General features: G+C 42.4%; 2 protein-coding genes across 2 annotated transcripts in view; one reads left to right on the top strand and one right to left on the bottom strand.

Moving 5' to 3' along the window:
• LOC146635172 (neural cell adhesion molecule L1-like) overlaps window positions 1-21,698 on the bottom strand; it is a 640,298-nt gene that overhangs the window by 222,471 nt on the left and 396,129 nt on the right. The window contains exon 11 of the mRNA XM_085350050.1: window positions 9,629-9,991. Within this exon, the coding sequence (XP_085206176.1) occupies window positions 9,629-9,991 (363 nt within the window). The remainder of the gene's footprint in view (window positions 1-9,628; window positions 9,992-21,698) is intronic.
• Window positions 4,339-9,400, top strand: LOC146635187 (Fc receptor-like B). The gene is made up of 6 exons (XM_085349828.1): window positions 4,339-4,369; window positions 5,042-5,077; window positions 5,944-6,207; window positions 6,287-6,532; window positions 6,615-6,788; window positions 9,294-9,400. The coding sequence occupies exons 1-6, from the start codon at window positions 4,339-4,341 to the stop codon at window positions 9,398-9,400; spliced, it is 858 nt and encodes a 285-aa protein (XP_085205954.1).

Consider the following 21,698-nt stretch of genomic DNA (forward strand, 5'->3'; position numbering starts at 1 on the left):
CTTACAGCTGCTGTCAGGACCAGATGTGACTCAAATGTGGTGGTCAGAGGGCCCGGTGGCGCCAGTGTCCAGCAGCCTCGCCTCTGTCAGTGCGCCCCAGGGCAACTGTGGCTACAATGTAGCTTGCCATCGCCAGTGTGTGAATGTGTGTGTGAATGGGTGAATGACTGAATGTAGTGTGAAGCGCTTTGGGGTCCTTAGGGACTAGAAAAGCGCTATACAAATGCAGGCCATTTACCATTTACCATTTAAATGTTACGTTCATCACATCAGACGGCTCACATGAGTTATTGTTGACAAAGGGAAAAAGCTGGAAAAAAGAAGGAAGATACATTTCCTCATGTTGCTCTGACACACACACACACACACTCAGGCTTTTTAAATAGCTCACTTAAGGCTTTTAACCACTAAAATGTGGATATTTGAATGTGGCTGACTCTGACCCCCCTCCACATTTGGAGTCTGAAACAGTCTTTTAAAGTTAGAGGCAACAATGTTGTGTTACTTCCAGGTTCAACTCCATTTAATCCAGAGTTTTATTTTATTTTTTGTGACTTTTCTTCTTTTTAGCACATGCAGGTAACATCAGCAGCTTTATTTTGATCACAAAAAAGATTTCCCATCTGCTTCAGAGAGCCAAACTACGGAAAACGAATAGAGCAGATACAAACTGATACTTAAATCTGAACATTTTCAGCTGACGCTTTGGAAATTACATGTTCCCAAAATCCTAAAAGTACTGTTGCTTTTAGAAGAAGACCTGGTGGATAGTTTGTCTTTTCTCCGAGGAAAAAGAATTCCTCTTAAAACTTTCGAGAAGGTGGAACTGAAACTCAAAATACATGTTTCCATTTGTTGTTAAATGAGGTGGAAATATTTATTAGCTTTCACTGGACGTGAAGTCTGTTTTATGAATTTTTTTTTGCATCAGATGGATGAGAACCATGTCAGAAATGTTGGAATAGACTATGTGCACGTTAGCATATGCTACTTCCGGTGCGGAAACTCCTGTCGGGAGCTTTGTTTCCGGTGTCCTATTCGCGGCTGGTTTACGGTCCAAAACAAGTTAAGCAAGTGAATGAATCAAGCGGCGATTTACATTTCTATAGATGTTTTGGGCATTTACCCAATATATCTGTAAATGATGTTCATCGACTTGTGATAAATTTCCCCGCGCCTTAGGGCAAAAGAGAAAAGGGATTCAAATGTTATATTTCTCAGCTGTCCCTCGTTTATCGCGGGTGTTATGTTCTAAAAATAACCGGCGATAGGTGAAATCAAGTAGCCAATTTTATTTTTTGACGGTGCAAAACGTTACGTTGACATCGTGGACATACAGTACTGCACTTCAGAGTCACACTGCTAGCGATCGATGCAGCGATTCTGTACAGGAGAGACGTCACAGAAGAGATCGTCTGCAGCGATCAGGATGCAGGACACAATGTGACATAAAAAAAAGCATGCAAACTTGCACTAAAAAATCTGCGAAACAGCGAGGTGAAAGGTGAACCGCGTTATAGCGAGGGACCGCTGTAATTTTTAAGGTAAGTCACAACATACCCTTCATACATACTAATGTATAGAAACATTTACCAGCAATCATTCATTTTTTTGTGTGGCTTTTTTCACGGTTTGTTAACATGCTGTGTAGGTGTGTACTTGAATAGCTGATCTCGACATAACGGGGGAAACATCTGGTTTGACTATTCTTCACCTGTAGTTTGAATGCTGAACATTTGCCTGTTTAAATCATAATAACTGTCACTATACAGAGATGTGCTTCTGAATGTGGACGATGTGTCTTCTGCTGTAATGATGCAGTTCTGCTTGTGTTGAGTGATGTAAACAACTGATCGCTCTAAACGCTTTAAACGTCAAAACTGATCATTAGATTTTTTATGACACAACAGTGGTGAGTGTTCCCACCTTCTGCTCTTTGTAACTTAACGCGAGCTTTCTGTTTTTGAGTTTTGGACATGATTGTGGAGGATATCTTTGCAGTAGCGATTGACCGCAACGTAAAGCTACCGGAAATGTACAACCCCACATCCGGTCTCAAACCAGGAAGTTAGCATTTTCTCGTGCACAGGGTCAATAAGCCAACATCTTAATGTGGCAGCATGAGGGCAGAAAACAGGTGAAGTTGATGTTGACAATGCAACATGGGGAGGAAGTTACACCCCAGGAGAGATTACAATAGCCAGTGCAAATGTTGCAAGAGTTAGAAAAAGGCACACAGGCTCGTTAGCAGAGGTGAGGTAGGTCAGTTTAATTAAAACAGCGTTTATTAGACAAAATAACTGAATGTAGAGTGCAGAACAGAAACTTCTTCGGTAGCAGGGCCAGCAATACAGAAACGTGAATCATGACACCTTGTTAGCCAACATCAATTAAAGGAACAAGGTTCGCTGCAATGATACTGCCCTAGTTGAAATAGCAGCTCAGTAAAATATTTTAAAAAAATGGGGGAGATCGGCCACTACAGGAAGGAGTGCCCAGGGGGCCACCAGTTATTCACCCGTGTAGTACACTCACATGCATCAGAGGGAATTCCACCTAGACTCCACAACAAGCTGCTGTGCCTCCACTAAAGCAAAATGAAATACTCCAAACTGCTGAGTAAATGACAAATAAAAGAACAAACACACACACTCGAAACAATCCCACATGCACAAAGCAACAAGACAGCAGCAGCGTGTAGGCCACCCTTTAACAGTTACACGAATCCGATCCGCAATACTAAAAAAACCCTCTAATATTCTCCACCTTGAACAGGAATGAGTGCAAATTGCCACGACAGGAGTAAGCCACAGCTGTTCCTTATAACCAGCCTCGGATTACCAACTAACGGGGTGATAAATGTTCACGTTGCGCTCACAGACACCATGCATGAACCAAACATCTGCCAAATCTGACCCACTCCATAAAGATCAGCCTGAGGATAAAACTGATCAGCTCCTTTTAAGCCTTTAGTGTTGCAGTTTGTCTCAGTGTAGTTTTCACCTGCTCTTGCCTGGAGCTGAATTCAGGTGCTTTGTTGGTTTCTATAGAACTGAATCAGCATGTTTCCAGTGAGACCTTGTTAGATTATAATATTATTTTATGCCATGTTATACCCCTAATTAAAGATTGTGAATTATTATGTAGTTTTAGTTTGCATTATTCTCCTGAGTTAGAAGAAGCTGATAAACTGATTTGCATTACATTAAACTGCTGACTTGTTGTGAATGAATGATATTGTTTTATGATGCATTATACTGCTGAGTTATAAGAAATACTGTTCGCAGAAGGTTATTGTCTTATTTGTCTGATTAGAAGAGAACAGAATATGCTGGAGTTTTCTGCCCCATCTCAGCAGGAGCAGATAAACAGGGAGCCAAGGTCGTAGCTTAGGCACTGTGTGAGAGAAAGCATGTGAATGTTTAGGCTTTTTATGATAAGGTGGAGGCACCAGAGGCTATAAAAGTTTGAGCAATGCTCCACCATTTTGAGATCTGAGACTGTCTGCATCAGTGTCCATCTCCCACGTGTGTGATCATTAAAAATCATCGTTTGACTCAACCCGACCGGACCAGTGTTGTTATTGTGTTTTTTTCTCTTGTCTCCATCCCCAATATTTTGAACTCGTAACAACCTATATGATTACCCGCAGCAAAAACTGATCACATTCACATGATGATAGTGCGATGATAGAGCCTGATCATTCAAACTTATGCTGCCATTGAACTGCAAACATTTCACCCCCCGGGATACCAACCGATCTCAAAGGACTTAAAAAGAAACAAAAAACTAGTCACATGACAATATTATCCAAAGGTTTAACTCTGTTTTATTTGTGGTTGTCTGTTTAATAAAAAAAAACGTTGTTGACTTTCAGTAACAGAAAGCCCCTCTCCATGCAGAAAAATAACAACTACAGTCTTAAAATAGCAGTTAAACTGAAAATCTTTCACTTACGCAGACTACCTGCAGCTCACTTCCCCTCAGCTAAACCACAGTCAGGTACAGGAAAAAAAATAACTCGTTTCCATTGACCTGAAGCATGATCACCACAAGCAAAGTTTCAAATATCCACAAGTTTCTTTGATTCCTTAATTCTGAGATTGTCACAGGTTTTTGCCAGTGAAGTACTGATGATCCTCCATGATTATAGTTGTTTTAAAAAATTATTTTCAGTGCTTTGTTACAATCAAAGTGAAAAAGGAGAAAAAAAAAGTTTCCCTTTGATGATAACCACAACAGTGGCATCCTGTCACAGAGGAAAAAGAGGAGGAGGGTTTGAACTGATGTAACTGTGAGCTGGTCAAAGTGTTGATCTGAAATCCTCCGAGAGTTAGGATGAAGCAAACATCTCTGCTGTGGCTGCTCTGTAAGTACAATGATTACATATCTGAAAAAACTAGAGACCCTCTATTTCTTCTAGTTTCTTGTTAGGTCTTTCTATGTCACAAACATCCAGTCTGGGTTTTTCAGAGGGGGAGACACTCTAACCCTAAAGAAGAAGGAAGACGGTCGACAAGAAATCTGAATATTTGATTAGAAATGCATGCAGGGCAGAAAAAATTATTTCTAGATTCACTTGTAACTCTCACACAGATATGTGACATGAAATGGGGATGCACAAGATCTTTAAGGACTTTTTTTTAAAAGAAACTGGTGAATAAAAACTTTGGACTCAGTATCCTGCGAATAGTTCATTCATTCATTTGTGTATCAATTTGGTGTTATAGATGGAGATTACAATAGTAACAGTACCATATTTTAATACAGATTGTGGTGGAGCCGAAACAGAAAAGTGCAAAAAAATAGAAATACTTAGACTAGCATGGGTGCAATCATGTTTCAGGCCCTAATGTCCAGCAGACATGCTCCAGTGTAAGCGATAAAAGAGAAAACTGCTTCCAATCTTTGTCTGTCTTATCAGTGCATAATTCAACCAAACCAATCATGCATGCATTTCCCAAATTCATTGTTTAGCATTTTCTCTGCTGTTTTGTTAAATCTTAAACTTTGTACTGATCTGAGTGTCATTTCTCTTTAGTTCTGATCTCACTGCTGAGCTGCACAACAAACCAAGGTCAGTAACCTTCTTCTGTCACAGTTTAAACCTGAAAATGAACTGTAAGTCCTCTGGTTCTGGATCCATGCCTTCATGTAAAATTATATAATTATTACATCAATTTAACCCTGGAGCTGCTGAAGGTTTAATCAAAAAATATAAAGTGCAGAGTTCCAGCTTTATTAAAAAATGCAATAACTTTTAATAAACTTAAAGCCATTTTTATAAATAGTTGTGCATCATTAGGTTTTTTTAAATTTCTTTCATATGGCTCATCGATATCCTTATGTGGGGCGATCGTGGCTCAAAAGTTGAGAGTTCGCCTTGTAACTGGAAGGTTGCCGGTTCGAGCCCCGGCTCGGACAGTCTCTGTCCTTGGGCAAGACATTTCACCTACCGCCTACTGGTGTTGGCCAGAAGGGCCGATGGCGCGATATGGCAGCCTCGCTTCTGTCAGTCTGCCCCAGGGCAGCTGCGTCTACAACTGTAGCTGCCTCCACCAGTGTGTGAATGGCTGGATGACTGGGTGTGTAAAGCTCTTTGGGGTCCCTAGGTGGGACTAGTAAAAGCGCTATACAAATACAGGCCATTTACCATTTCTCCCACAGGACTATCAGCTTAGTGATGATGACAAACTGACAGGACTTAGACCAGAAGACCAGATCAGGGTTTTGGCTAGTTATTACGGTTATTAGGGTGGAAATAGGAGTCTGTAGTTTACACCAACCAGTTTACCACCATTTTTCCAATCGCTGGCTGAACTCGATGGGCTTGTAGTCAGGATCACCATTTCTGCCCTAGGCAAAAATCAAAACCTTCCCCTGGCAGTTTTTCCTCATAGCTCTTAAAAGTGACTAAATCATAAAAATACATTCTCTTCACAGCTCGTCTGACTGTGAGTCCCAGCAGCTCTCAGTTCTTTAAAGGAGACTTTATGTTGCTGAGCTGTGAGGAGGACGACAGCTCTGCTGGATGGACTGTAAAGAGAAACACAAGCAGAAAACAAATGACAGAGTGCGGTTCTGGGTGGGGAATATTGACTAATTCTTCCTGTAGTATCAGCTACAGCACCACGTGGGACAGTGGAGTTTACTGGTGTGAGTCCAGAGAGGGTCCCATCAGTAACATGGTTAACCTGACAGTCACTGGTAAGCTGAGTGTGTGGAGTTAGTGTTGATGAAGCTGTGTGTAAATGGATGAAATGCTGTAGTTTGTCTCTGTGTTGAGGTGGATCAGTGATCCTGCAGAGTCCTGTCCTCCCTGTGATGGAGGGAGATGACGTCACTCTGCTCTGTAAAACAAAGACCACTCCCTCCAACCTCCCAGCTGCTTTCTATAAAGATGGCTCCCTCATCAGGAAGCAGCCTACAGGTCACATGACCATCCAGCATGTTTCCAGGTCTGATGAAGGCCTCTACAAGTGTGACATCAGCGGTCATGGAGAGTCTCCATCCAGCTGGATCACTGTCACAGGTGAGGAGCTTCACTCTGATTTCGCCTTATATTTTTATTTCCATCCACATGTTCACCTGAGCAGTTGGAATTCTCTCTGCAGGTCAAGCTACAGCCACGCCCACCAACTCTCAAATCCTGTCCACCTCCTCAGCTCCTCCCCTTATCTCCACCTCTCTCCGGGTTGCATTCCTGCAGCTCTTTTATCCGGTGATGTTCTGCCTGTACTTCATCTCCACTCTCCTCATGGTGTCTTCATACAGAAGCAGAGGCACAGGTAACATTCTGATGCTAACCCTCCCCAATTACCTATCAAGCGTCTTTCTTTTTGACTCCATTACAAAAAAATTATGATTGCTTCATCTGACAGTAAATAATATTCTCATCTTAATGACAGCAGCACCACAAACCCTTGATGAGCAGAGACTGGCTAAGGGCTGACAGCCATGGCAGACAGTTCCTGTTCCATCAGTCAGACAGCTGTTATTAGTTCGCTGTGACTGAACAATGCATGAAGTCACTGCTTTAATATAAAGCTGAAGTAATCCAAAAAATGCTTTCTATTTTACATTTGCCAACTGTGTGTGTGTTTCATTACTCTGCACTTTTGTACTGCTAACATTCATGGTTTCTCTTATTCAATAAAGTGTAAATGCAGAATTGGACTGAAATATCATGTTTGGTTTGTTTGGAACAGCATTCTTTTTTTCATATCACAGACAATAAAGTTTAGAATTAATTCTTTAAAAACAGAAACAGTCTAGTTGTAATCCTTAGTACAGACCATCTCTCGCCCGTATGGATCAGTTATTTTTTATTATTTCAGGCAATAAAAGATAACACCACAGCTGGACTGTGTTTGTGGATGACAGGCAATGGTGGGTGTTGTTGTTCGCGAGCAGGATCGTCTTTTTTTAGCCTGTGGTTAATAAAAGCGAACACCTCGCATGTTCTTGAGTTTCCTGTTTCTGGTGAAAAAGAGTCAGCTGAAAGTGAAGCTGTGGGGGTTTCACACATGATAAAATCTAAAATAATTGAACAGGTACTTTTTTTTTTTTAAGTTCGACTCCGTAACAAGAAAACATCCTTTTAATGAGAGTTCTCCTCAACTTACTTTTTGCTGTCTTAACTTTAGCATCAGTATTGACATTTGTAATAAAACTGTACTTTTATTTTGATAAACTCAACATTTATTTATGTTTTTTGTTTGTTTCTTTTGTTTTTTCACTGATTCTGACATTAACCAGCTGATAAAATCTCTGTAATCATCATGTCTGCATCACTGTTTGATTCTCTCACAACAAAAAAATAAATAAAAACGCGGAAAAATGAAGAAAAATGCCGTAGCTGCGGAAACATTTATCTGCAGCACTAATTTTGCTGCTGCATTTGATCCATTTTATACAAAGGATGTTTTAACAGTCTGCAGTAGCTGTATGTGTATAGTATGTAATATCTGTAAAGCATGGATCGATATAGAATGAGCCCAAAAAAGTGAAACCTGAGAGGAAATGCCTCAGAGCCCCATCTGTTTACATTAAAGCGCTAGTGGAAGGCAGCTGCATGTGACACTGAAAATTAAACTCTATTGCACTCTGTTACCTGAAGGAGTGAAAACAAACATAAGAATTGGGATACTTTCCCTTTACTTTCGCTTTCTTAAAATCAGGCTGTCCCTCATATATAAGATTAATGCTGAGAACATTTCCACAAAGGTGACTGAGAACCCACCTTGGAAATTCTAGTCAGTACAAAAAGGATTAATCAAGGGTAAAACACACATTTTGACTATTTTGAAAATATGAATTTGGTGCAGTAGATTTCAGAATGTGGTGTGTAAGTATTTAAGTAACCTTTAAGTAAGTAACATTTTCATTAAACCTGGGTTTGATGAAGAGAAACAACCCCACTCTAGTAAAGGTTGAAGAAGTGAAGCAACTTCTTTTACTCAAGAAAAAGTGAAGGCTCTGAAACGTACTCAAAGTAAAAAGTCGCTCCTTGAAGAAAAATTCTAAGATTTGAATAGCAACTATACGTTGTGCTATATTATTATAATATAAGATTAGTACATAAGGAAAAAATACAAAAATTATTCAAATTTAAATTCTAACTCTAATGAATGAACTTAGGAAACTTAGAAGACAACTAAATGGGCAACGCCACCTGGGAGGGGGCGGTTCCACCCCAAAAAATATTACATTATCCAGTGCAAAAGCACACATGCTCATTATTGACAAGGCAGAGGTGTGGTGAGTCAATTCAAATAAGTTTATTAAATAAAATAACTGAAAACAATACGGAGAGCAAGCAAAGAAAACAGCAAATTAAGTAGCAGGACATTTTTTTGAATTAATTTTAAATGTATTTTAATTTTTACTGTTTTACTAATGTAAAATGCATCTGAACAAAATGGCTAATGTGGTTGAAGACAGGCCACTTGGGGAGGCAATCTACAGGGAGGAGTGCCCATAGAGTGCTACCAGTTACTCACCCATGATGTCGCATTGCAATTCTTACTGCAACTTAAATGGGACTTTATACTCAAATCTTAGTGTTTGCACTCACACATATAACAGGGAACCTTACTTTCCTGAGGCTGATGAAGTCATTCCTCAAGTGTCAAAGTGAGTGTTGCTGAATGCCACTTGTAGTCAGGTTATCTATCTGTCCTCAGGTCATCCTTCTCTGCTCAGCGGGAGGAGACTTCATCTGGAAAAAGCTCTTAGAAATTTGAGAAAGCTCTGGATGCTCTGAATCCTGACTCTGTTTGTGTTTTTTGTAGATCACAAAACCAACAACAGCAGCAACGAGCACAATAAAAACACTCAGACTAACTATCAGTCCAACAGATCCCTCCTCTGTGTGTCCTCCTGTCTGACCTGCAGGTGAGAAACAGGTGTGAGGTGTCAGCTGTCAGGTAGGTGATGAGTGAAGAACAGAACAGAATCCATTTCCTCTTCAAACTGCTGTCAGACATTATCTACTGCACTCTGATCACATCACTCAGACCAGCTGCTTTCTACAAAGTCTCATCAACAACATCTTTAGAAACAAACATCAACAACCAGGAAGCAGCTTCACCTCTGATCACACACACACTCAACTCTACTCACTCACCTGGAGGATCAACAACACTCAGGTAGATGATGCTGATGGGGTCACCATCCTGATTAGCTCTCTTCCTGCGATTTGTTCTTCCTCGGACAACACGACACTCGTATGTTCCAGTGTCGTTAATCATCACATCCTTCAGGATCAGAGAGACATCTCCGTCCTTCATCTGTCTGTCTTGTAGATCCACTCGATTCTTAAAAGATGGATGTTGGTTGTCCAAATCAAAGTTCTTGTCTCGGTAAAAGAGGACATATTCTGTCCCGAGCTCAGGTCTGCTCCACTCTAAAACTATCATGGGATCGCTTTTGTTGATAGGAGTTTGACACGGCAGAATGACAGTCTGTCCCACTGTGATGGTTATTTTGACTGAAAGAGAAGAGCCGATATGCAGCAGAGAGTTAAAAAGGTCAACATTAAATGTGTCATTTGCACAGAACCGTCATGATGAGCTACAAAAAGAGACTGTGAAAAAGCAGACACGGTACACTAGGCACTCAGTGCTGAAATTTCCAACCCGGTATAGCAGGAGTCTGGATTGTACTTCATAGTGATTTGTTGGATTTGAATAGATTAGCACCACCTGCTGGCAGTTAAACTTACACATGCTTATCCATTTAACGCCTAGAAGAAGCAAAGCATGACGTTCATGCAGTGGAACTACACGGGTGAGTAATTGGTGGCACTCCTCTCTGTAGGTTGCCTCCTCAAGTGGCCAGTCTCCACTATTTTGTTTAGTTATTTTTACCAAGCTGTGATTGTTCTAGGGTAGCACTGTGGTAGTGAGTCAGGTCATTTTAATCAACTGTTGTTCATAAAGTGTTTTAATTAACGGTCTTGCCGTCTCAACCCTGCTTTTAGTTCTTCCTTTTTTTTTTCTTTTTTTGCCTGTCCCGTTTGGCTCTTTTGCCATCAGAATTATTGTCTAAAGGCGAAGAAAGATGCCCAACGGATTTACTTTACCAAATAGACCATCCCAGCCTTGCCGTAATGGTCTATTTGATTCACCTTTTATTGTTTATTTTATTTTTTATTTTCACTTGCTAGATACGGGACAGACTTGAATGAGGAAAAGAAAAGGGAGAAAGGAAGAGGGAAAAAAAGTTAGTAGTTCTTCCTAATAAATTTTGATTTGTAACATCCATGTCTCACGTCTGCTGTTAATAACGAGTCTGTGGGCTTTGGTAGCTAGGGAACACTCGGGATTGGTTATCCCGCATTCACGCCACCACATTATGTTTGTAGTTTTACAGTGCTTTCATTAGGGAGACAAATAAACCCTGCAATGACAACTGAAAGCTTTTGCCTCTCCATTTGAGGAACTGCCTATCTGCTAAACCAGGCATCTACATTAAGGTACGGGGAGGGCAGAATAGCCATATAATATAGGACATTTTAAATAATCTTAACGTTTTTTTATTCCATGGTCTCCCTCAATTGGCTGGTAGCCTTCAAGTTTTGCGATCCCGCTGTGCACATGCCTGCTGGTGTTTCCTGGCATCTGTGGGACTTTGCAAGATCAATTTTACAAAAACAGACTCGAATCTGGACCTAACTCACTACCAGAAAAAGCAACACCTCAACGTTTAGCAGTTATTTATTACAGTGTACTTTAAGTATTAGAGGTTATTATTCAATTCAATTCAATTTTATTTATATAGCGCCAAATCACAACAAAAGTCGCCTCAAGGCGCTTCATAGATACAGAGAAAAATCCAACAATCATATGACCCCCTATGAGCAAGCACTTTGGCGACAGTGGGAAGGAAAAACTCCCTTTTAACAGGAAGAAACCTCCGGCAGAACCAGGCTCAGGGAGGGGCGGGGCCATCTGCTGCGACCGGTTGGGGTGAGAGAAGGAAGACAGGATAAAGACATGCTGTGGAAGAGAGACAGAGGTTAATAACAGATATGATTCAATGCAGAGAGGTCTATTAACACATAGTGAGTGAGAAAGGTGACTGGAAAGGAAAAACTCAATGCATCATGGGAATCCCCGGCAGCCTACGTCTATTGCAGCATAACTAAGGGAGGATTCAGGGTCACCTGGTCCAGTCCTAACTATATGCTTTAGCAAAAAGGAAAGTTTTAAGCCTAATCTTAAAAGTAGAGATAGTGTCTGTCTCCCAAATCCAAACTGGAAGCTGGTTCCACAGAAGAGGGGCCTGAAAACTGAAGGCTCTCCCTCCCATTCTACTTTTAAATACTCTAGGAACAACAAGTAGGCCTGCAGAGCGAGAGTGAAGTGCTCTAATAGGGTGATATGGTACTACAAGGTCATTAAGATAAGATGGGGCCTGATTATTTAAGACCTTGTATGTGAGGAGCAGGATTTGAATTCAATTCTGGATTTAACAGGAAGCCAATGAAGGGAAGCCAAAACAGGAGAAATCTGCTCTCTCTTTCTAGTCCCTGTCAGGACTCTTGCTGCAGCATTTTGGATTAGCTGATGTCACGATCTGCGGAGGCAGAACGTGCGGTGGTGTGTGTGGTGGACCCAGGTGCGAACACACGAGAGTAGACTGGAGTAAACTTAACTGAAAGCGAGCCTTTATTGTGGCTGGTGACAAGGAGTGCAGACAAGGAAGAAACGCAGTGACAAACTAAACTATGACTAAACTGGGAAAGTAAAACTAGGAAAAACTATGAAGACACAGGAAACCATAACTATGAGTACTAAGACTGGCTGTGACAACATGGAGGGTGGGAACACAGACGACGTGACACAGACTACACGAAACACAGAGACTAAATACACATGAGGGATGATCAGGGGAAGTGGCCACACATGGGAGCACAGCTGACACACATGAACCTAACGACAGGACAGGAGGGTGCAACTGAATACACTGACATTGAATACAGACTTTCAAAGTAAAACAGGAAACATGGAGATTAGACATGACATGAACTAAACATAACCACGCAGACATGATGCATGAACCAGGGAGACTTAGTACAGGGGGAGATGACATAAACAACTAAGGAACAAGACTAAACAGCAATCTAGAAATTAACTAGGTGAACTACGCTAGGCACAAATGAATACAAAAGATACATATAAGAACTCAAACACTGGGTCACAGACCCAGCCCATGACAGCTGAAGGCTTTTCAGTGAGTTTTTAGGACATCCTGATAATAATGAATTACAGTAGTCCAGCCTGGAAGTAATAAATGCATGAACTAGTTTTTCAGCGTCACTCTGAGACAGGATATTTCTAACTTTAGAGATGTTGCACAAATGGAAGAAAGCAGTCTTACATATTTGTTTAATATGTGCGTTGAAAAGACATGTCCTGGTCAAAAATGACTCCAAGGTTCCTCACAGCGTTACTGGAGGCCAAGGTAACCTCAGTTTTATCTGATTTGACATTCACAGATTTCCGGTTTTCATTCTTATTTTGTAATTCCAAGTTTTGTGTGTGTGGGTTTTTTTTCTTATCCACTATTTGCATATCCTTGAACACTTTTCACATGATTTCTTTCATGTGTATTCAATAACATCCATGTTCAGGAAATAAATATTCTGTGTATAAATGAAATCATGAATAAACACCAAATGGAAAAATCGTCACTTCGTCAATCTGTCTGTTTTGTTCTGAAGTTCTGAGTTTCTTTCTTTGTTATATGAATCATGTTTTATTATTGTTGCTTCATGGTCTGTATTGTGAAAAAAAAGCAGGCTGTTCTTTTTATTGCTGTTAAAGACGTCATGTGATCAGAATGAAGCTGACAATTAAAATTCTTTAACCCTTTACTTTGGTGGAAATTTGAATTGATTGAAGATCATGTTTTGTTTTGTTTTTAAAGGTTGTTGGATAGATTGTTTTAAATCAAAGATAACTTGAATTGTCTTTTTTTGGCAATAATTTATCTGATATTGAATGTGAGCTGTCCTATTCAATTTATTTTTTATTTATACCACGCCAAATCACAACAACAGTTGCCTCAAGGAGCTTAATATTGTAAGGTAGACCCTACACTGATTGAGCCATGTTTAGTTTCTGTTCTTCAGGAGTAAATACTACTGAGAAAACAGCAGACAGAGTCACTAATCATCTTCTAAATTAACCTTTAGATAACTTTTTGAAAAGTTACAAAAACCTTGATACATTAATATTTTAGTGTGAGAACCAAAGATGAAATCGGCCACTTTGGATCTGCTCCTGTAATCTGGGACAACAACATGAAGCTCTTATTAGAAAAAGCAGCGGCTACAGCTCACCCACCACAGTTCAGCAGAGTTAAACAGAGACCTTCCTCTTTAACATGTAGAAGTTTCCTCTGTCACATTTATGTTCATAAAAAAAAAATCATTTACTTTTGTTTGTGTTTTGTTCAGTCTACAAAATAAAAGCTTGCCTTTTGCTATTCATCCACCCTCGCCTCCTTTGCGTCCACTATATTCTTACTTCATGTTGTCTGCTTCACCAGACGTGACAGCAGTGGTATTAATGTTATTACTGCTGACTCATCAGCATGAGGCATGAATCCTGAGAACCATACGATGACAAAGATAATCATCATCGTCATCATCGTCATCATTGATAGGTTTGTAGCTTGAACCTATCCGCTGGAACGTTAAGGACAATTTGCTACACAGCAAAAAGCAAGACACAAGGCACCAAAGTTCTCTGGTTTACTCATGCATGAGGGAGACCTGCCTGGAGCCAAGCGTCGTCCCACCACTTGACCTCTGTCAGACTCTCAGCCAGGTTCCCCATAGCACTCCTTTTATTGTGGTTACATGAATATGCATAGGGTCATTAACATATAACATCTTACATAGGTATACATGTGAACAAAGAATACTGTGTGTGTGTGTGTGTGTGTGTGTGTGTGTGTGTGATTTGTGTGAGGTCAAAATGTGACCCTGTGAAGACTCCCCAAAGCTGGTGCCAGGAGTCTAGCAGGTCCATCTGAACAAAAGGCTCTTATACTTAAACAGATATACGTGTGTTTGCTATACCATATATCAACAAAGAGAAGATAGGACCTCTCTTATGCCGCAGTACGATATTTAAGCCCTTATAACACTAGATCCAAAACTAAAAGGGATGAGGCGAGTGCATCTGGTATGCCTGCCTACCCTTTCCATGATACCTTTCCCATGGTGGAGGTTGCGAATCCCCATTTTGGTGTTGAAGATGACCGAAGCCGTGTTATTTGTGTTTACAGGCCATGGACTGAATCTGAATGTGCAGAGGCATGTAAAGATTTAGGAAACCCGTTGACTAATGTTGATGAATTTATCACCCGACACAAGCAACTCTGCTCCTCGTACCGTTTAAACGGTCAGGAAACACAAGCCACTTTCAGGAAGTGTCTCACATATAACTGGGCTCGGGTGCGAGGCACCTACACAGGGAGGGATGGCAATACCGTCCTGCCCTATGGCCATGCAAATTTAAGAGGCCAAGTTGATGGGGTTTATGAGCGTCTTAGAAATACTTTTAAAGCTTCTGTAGATTACAACAAAATCGCCCAATGCATTCAGAAGGCAGGAGAAGATGTTCATGAGTTCAGGGCGAGATTAGAGGAAGTTTTCAAAGAACATAGCAGCCTTGAAGAGAGTGCAGAGAAGGCCAGCCCATATCAGCAGCAGTTAAAACATGCTTTGATGAATGGCTTTCATTCACCCATTGCTGATTTCATCAGAAAACAAAATGTTAGTCATAACACTGACGGGTCCGTTGAATGCATGAACTGGGCCCGCCATGCACAGGAAGTCATTAAAAATAAAAAAAAGAAGTCACAAAGCTCTGAGGCCGCTGCTTTATTAGCAGGTGAAATTTTGTTTCAGGGACAGGCTGGAAGAGAGCAAAATAGAGGCAGGAATAGGAGAAATAGAGGCTCATGGCAATTTGGGAGGAACCGTGGTAAAAGAGATGATAAGTGCTATGCATGTGGGGAAATGGGCCATCACGCAAGGGAGTGTCCTGATCGCATGCCTGAAGAGTATAAACGCCCTGATCCAAGAAACCCTTATTATAATAAATGACTAGCACCTGTTGACACTGCTAACACACATACATGTACAAATGATCCCTTACTTTGTCAGAATTTACAACAGCCTGTGTTTCAAACTCTAGATTTGACTGAAGTATTGTTAATTCTGTCAGGGAAAGAAGTAAAACCAGTTCGCACGTTAACTGTGCAAGGCAAAACTGTTCAATTTCTGTGTGATTCAGGTGCAGATAAAACTGTTTTAAAAGATCATGTGTCAGGAGTTGATCCTTCAAATGGCACAATTTATGTGAAGTCTGCAAATGGTCAGTTAAATCAGCATAGAATCTCTAAACCAGTGTGGATTAGAGATCCTACCACAGGAGAGGCAGCTCAGGGTTCAGTTGTAATGTGCCCAACTTGTCCGGTGAACCTCTTGGGAAGAGATATGATGATGAAACTTGGAATTTCAATAATTCCAACATCCATTGGGATGATAGCTGCAGGAAAAGGTGAAACTGCTGAGACAATGGTTCATCAGGACAGTGGGGATTTGCATTATTACTGGACACTCGACCTTTCGGCCTCCAGACCTGATCAAATAAACTGTAGACTGTTAGCTGCAGCTGAGGAAATGTTGACAACTAGCCATGACATACAGCCACCAGAAGACTTGCATGTCACACTGAGATTTAAGACCATGCCTCGGCCTGATGAGGCCTACACAGATAAAGTGCTGAAATTAGGGCCACAGAGAATCACCATAAAAGCAATATATACTGATGGTGAAACCATGGCTGGATGCAGTGTGATCCCTTCTGAAGCTGCACAACAACTTTTTACAGGGCAAACACCACATATTTCACTGACAAAGAGTGGCACAGCTGAGTGGACAGACTTAGCATCTTTGGTGAGACAGGGGGAGAGTGTTGGAATGTGGCAGCAAGCAGGAGGGGGTTGGGAGACAGACGTGCAGCACAGCATCTTTCGTAAAAAGCTGGGATGGGTGACACATACTACACCACAAACACATTTACAGGGGAGTGAGAATGACACAGCAGAATGATATGTTGTAGATGTCAAAGATCACCCGGAGCTTAAACAGGTCCCAGAGAACCTCTGGTCTACTGGGAAGACTGATGTGGGGTTAATAACAACAGCGAGTCCAGTAGTAATAAAGCCCAAAACGTCGTTTAGGCCAAGAGTGAAACAATATCCCTTGAAGCCTGATGCAGTAGAAGGCATTAAACCAGTAATAGAGGATATGATTAAAGCAGGGATACTAGTTGAAGCTCCACAAGCAGTATGTAATACACCCATCTTCCCAGTAAGAAAGGCTGATTCACAGTCGTGGCGCATGATTCAAGATTTAAGAGCTGTAAATCAGGCAGTGGAGAGTATAGCTCCATGCGTCCCCGACCCCCACACCTTATTAAATCAGCTTAAACCAGACATGACACACTTCACCGTGGTAGATTTAAGTAATGCTTTCTTTTCCATACCAGTACATGAGAATTCACAAGGCTGGCTTGGTTTCACGTATCAAAGTCAAAGTCAAAGTCAACTTTATTTGTCAATTCTGCCACATGTACAGGACATACAGAGAATAGAAATTTCGTTACTCTCAAACCCTAGATGAAATAGCAAATGAACATTTAAATATAAGAGAGTGATTAAAAAATGCAAATAAAATAATTAAAAAGTAAAAATTTAAATAAATACAATACAATTTAACAAGAAAGCTATGCAATATACAATATACAATATTCAGGTAAGGGTAAATGACATTGAGTGTAAACCAGGCAGAGTAGTGCAAATAGGCAAATAGTGCAAATGGAGATTTAGTAATATACGGTAAGAGATAGTATAACAACAAAGTCTTATGAGGTAATGGCAGTCCAATGCTCCACAAAGTGACTGGTAACTGGTGCAGGCCAGTGAGTGAGTCAGAGTGTGTGTGTGTGTGTGTGTGTGTGTATGTGACAGAGTTCAGTGAGACCGTGGAGGAGAAGAGGGGAGAGGGGGCAGAATCGGGAGGGAGTTAAGCTTCCTGACAGCCTGATGGATGAAGCTGTCCTTCAGTCTGCTGGTCCTGGCCTGGAGACTCCGCAGTCTCCTCCCTGACGGCAGCAGCTTGAAGAAGCTTTGCATTGGGTGCGTGGGATCAGCCGCTATGCAAAGGGCTTTTTTAGTGAGACGGGTGCTGTAAATGTCCTGGAGGGAGGGGAGAGAGACACTAATGATCCTCTCTGCAGCCCTCACTATGCGTTGGAGGGTTCTATGACAGGACGCATTGCAGGCTCCAAACCACACAGTGATGCAGCTCGACAGGATGCTCTCGATGGTGCCTCTGTAGAAAGTGTACATGATGGGGGCTGGTGCTCCTGCTCTTCTTAGTTTGCGGAGAAAGAAGAGACGCTGCTGTGATTTCTTGGCCAGTGCTGTGGTGTTGTACGTCCAGGAGAGATCCTCTGTGATGTGCACACCCAAGAACTTGGTGCTGCTCACTCTCTCCACAGACGCAGCGTCTGTGGAGAGGTCAGAGGAGCACCAAGAGGAGCATGTTGGGTGTGCATTCTCCTGAAGTCCACGACAATCTCCTTCATCTTCTCCACATTCAGAGAGAGATTGTTGTCAGCACACCACGTGGCCAGGCGTCTCAACTCACTTCTGTAGTCGGTCTCATCCCTGTTGCTAATGAGACCCACCACAGTTGTGTCGTCCGCAAACTTGATGAAGAGGTTGGAGCTATATGATGGAGTGCAGTCATGGGTCAGCAGAGTGAAGAGGAGGGGGCTCAGCACACATCCCTGCGGGGCCCCCGTGTTTAAAATGATGGTGCTGGATGTATTACTGCCGACCCGTACTGCTTGAGGTCTTCCGGTGAGGAAATCCAACAGCCAGTTGCACAGTGAGGTGTTGAGCCCCAGCTGGACCAAAAACTGGTCCAGCTGGGGCTGTTGGGGGATTATAGTGTTGAATGCTGAACTGAAATCTATGAACAGCATTCGAACATATGAGTCTTTTTTGTCCAGGTGTGTGAGTGCTGAGTGGAGTGCAGTGGAGATAGCATCATTGTTTGAGCGGTTGGGCCGATACGCAAACTGGAAGGGATCCAGGGAGGGGGGCAAGACAGTCTTGATGTGTTGCATGACTAGTCGTTCGAAGCACTTCATCAGGATGGGAGTAAGTGCAACAGGACGATAGTCATTAAAGCAGGAGGGAGATGACTTTTTTGGGACCGGAATGATTGTGGTGGCTTTAAAACATGTGGGGACGACAGCCTGGATGAGTGATATGTTGAAGATGTCTGTGAAGACATCAGTGAGTTCCACTGCACAGTCTCTCAGTGCACGACCAGGAATGTTGTCAGGACCCGGAGCTTTACGTGCATTGATCCTGCCGAGGGATCTCCTCACGCTGTCCGGGGACAGAGTCATCACCTGGTCACCAGGAGGGGGTGGGGTCTTCTGTGCAGTGGTGCTGTTTTGGACTTCAAAGCGAGCAAAGAAAGTATTCAGCTCGTTCAGCAGGGGGATAGTGCTATCACAGGTCTGTGGTGGGGGCTTGTAATCTGTGATGGTCTGAATGCCCCGCCACAGGCTCCGTGAGTCTCTGCTGTCTTTGAAGTGATGAGATATTTTCCTGGAGTACTGTCTCTTAGCCTCTCTGATGCCACGGGAAAGGTTGGCCCTAGCTGTCCTCAGGCTCGCCTCGTCTCCATCTCTGAAGGCAACATTCCGAGCTTTCAGCAGCCTGTAGACCTCTCCTGTCATCCATGGTTTTTGATTTGCCCGGACAGTTATGGTTTTCGTGACTGTTACATCCTCAATACACTTGTTGATGTAGGCAGTAACAGTCTCTGCGTACTCCTGGCAAAAAGGCAAAGGCAGGGCAAAAAATACACATACACCAGATTGCCGCAAGGTTTTTGTGATAGTCCTACAATTTTCACACAGAATATTACAAATTGTCTGTCTGATTTTGTGATTCCATCACATCCACAGATGTTGGTATATGTCGATGACATTTTAATTGAAGAACTGGAAAGACATATCATTGGCATTGCTGACTCACTTAGCTGAGACAGGTAACAAGGCCTCACTTTCCAAGCTACAGTGGGTAAAGACAGAAGTGAAATTTTTAGGACATCTGCTTAGTGCAGCAGGGAGGAGCATACATCCAGAGAGGAAAACAGCTATCTTGGCAGCACCTAGGCCAGTGACAAAGAAACACATGATGCAATTCCTAGGGTTGCTAAATTTCTGTCGATCGTGGATGCCCCATTACTCTGAAATTGCGCAGCCATTATTAGATATGATGTACAGTAAACCTTTGGCTATGTCAGAAAGTTTAAGTTGGACCCCTGAGGGGGAGCAAGCTCTGTGCATGCTGAAACAGATGCTGACAGGAGCATCGGTTCTAGGGCTTCCAGATTATAACAAGCCTTTTGTTCAAACTGTTGACTGTAAAGTACATTTTATGACATCCATGTTAGCACAAAAATGTGGAGGTGGAATGAAGCCAGTAGCTTATTATTCTAAGAGGCTGGATCCAGTGGCTTGTGCCTTACCTCACTGTGTGCGATCTGTGTGTGCAGCCGCTGAAGCCGTAAAGTGTTCTGGTGAAATTGTTTTGTTTCACCCTTTGACCCACATGAGGTTGATGTTTTATTGCTGCAGACTAAAATGACATTCTTGTCACCTGCAAGACACTTGTCTTTAATGTCACTGTTGCTCTCCCAGCCACACATAACTATTAAGCGGTGTACAACTTTGAATCCCTCTACATTGTTGCCCACAGAGGAGGAGGGTACACCACATGTGTGTAGTGAGCATGTGGAAACACAGTGTAAACCTAGAAGTGATTTAACGGACATACCACTCACTGAGGGCAAGGTTTGGTTTGTTGATGGTTCCAGTTTTAAAACAGCAGAGGGAAAGTCTAAAACGGGCTTTGCTGTTGTGGATGATGTGCAGGTCATTCGTGCCGGGCAGTTATCACATTCCATGTCTGCCCAAGCAGCTGAGATAGTGGCTCTGACGGAAGCCTGCAAAGCAGCTGAAGGGCAGGCAGTGACTATATATACAGACAGTCAGTATGCATATGCTACACTTCATTTCTTTGCCGCTCAGTGGTCAAGACGAGGCATGACAACATCAACAGGGAAACCGGTGGAGCATGCGACACTTTTACAGGACCTGTTGAAAGCAGTCTTACTGCCCAGTAAAGTTGCAGTTTGTAAATGTGCAGCACACACACGTGGCACTGACCCCATTGTACTAGGCAACGCCTTTGCAGACAAAATTGCAAGAAATTGCGGAGTAAGTGGCAGGAAGACCGGGTACAAAGGGGGGGGGGAAAGCCTCTAGGGCCCTTCGTCTCAATCCGGTGAAGAAACCAACTGAGCCACAGGTACTCATCAGAATGGCTGGTAAAGTGTCGTAATGGCTGGTAAAGTGGTAAAGTGTCGTCTACCCTGCTGGGTACCCTGCTGGCTTTGATGTCATCATGGTCAGCTGTGGAGACCCTGTATGTCCAAGGAAACCACACCCAATACCCTCATGGCTATTCTACAAACTTTTGGTGGCAGTTTATGAATACAACTGCTCACTTGAACAATAGAACGGACTGCTATGTGTGTGCTCATATGCCGTTATCCGCATATACATCTGGACTGTGGCCGTACAGCATACCAGAGGACAGGAGTTGGTGTCTGTTGGGCTTAGCAACTCATCCTGGCAACAGAGTCCTCTGGTCCCAGGCCAACTATAGTACACCTTTGAACATCACCTGGAGTAAGTCGCCACTTCTACACGTGAATTGTTCTGGGCAAACTGACTTATTGGCCTGGCCTCAAGTGTCAGACCCACTGCCAGACATAATATTGCTGAACAAGCTGAACGCAGCTCAACTGCCGTTGTGTGTGATGAACAATGGATCACTGTCAGTGGGGGAGTTGCCGCTTCGCTTATGTGGGTACATATACACCTACTGACCTCCAGAGAATGAGAGCAGGTGTATGAAATGCTTGACCAGTGCGAAGTGTGCTGAGAACTTGACATTAAGGAGGACTGAATGCAAGTCCAACCTGGCTTACAGAATACCAGTAAAAGCAAAGAGTCAGA

This window comes from Diplotaxodon limnothrissa, linkage group LG3 (genome assembly GCF_057381915.1).
Source record: "Diplotaxodon limnothrissa isolate DT_005_m linkage group LG3, D_limnothrissa_male_GT1.1, whole genome shotgun sequence".
NCBI classification, from domain to species: domain Eukaryota; kingdom Metazoa; phylum Chordata; class Actinopteri; order Cichliformes; family Cichlidae; genus Diplotaxodon; species Diplotaxodon limnothrissa.

Excerpts from the sequence above, each read along its gene's own strand:
- LOC146635187 (XM_085349828.1), top strand. The coding sequence starts at position 4,339 with ATGAAGCAAACATCTCTGCTGTGGCTGCTCT. Across the intron at positions 4,370-5,041 it reads ATCTCTGCTGTGGCTGCTCT|TTCTGATCTCACTGCTGAGC; the intron begins GTAAGTACAATG and ends ATTTCTCTTTAG. Across the intron at positions 6,533-6,614 it reads CAGCTGGATCACTGTCACAG|GTCAAGCTACAGCCACGCCC; the intron begins GTGAGGAGCTTC and ends TTCTCTCTGCAG.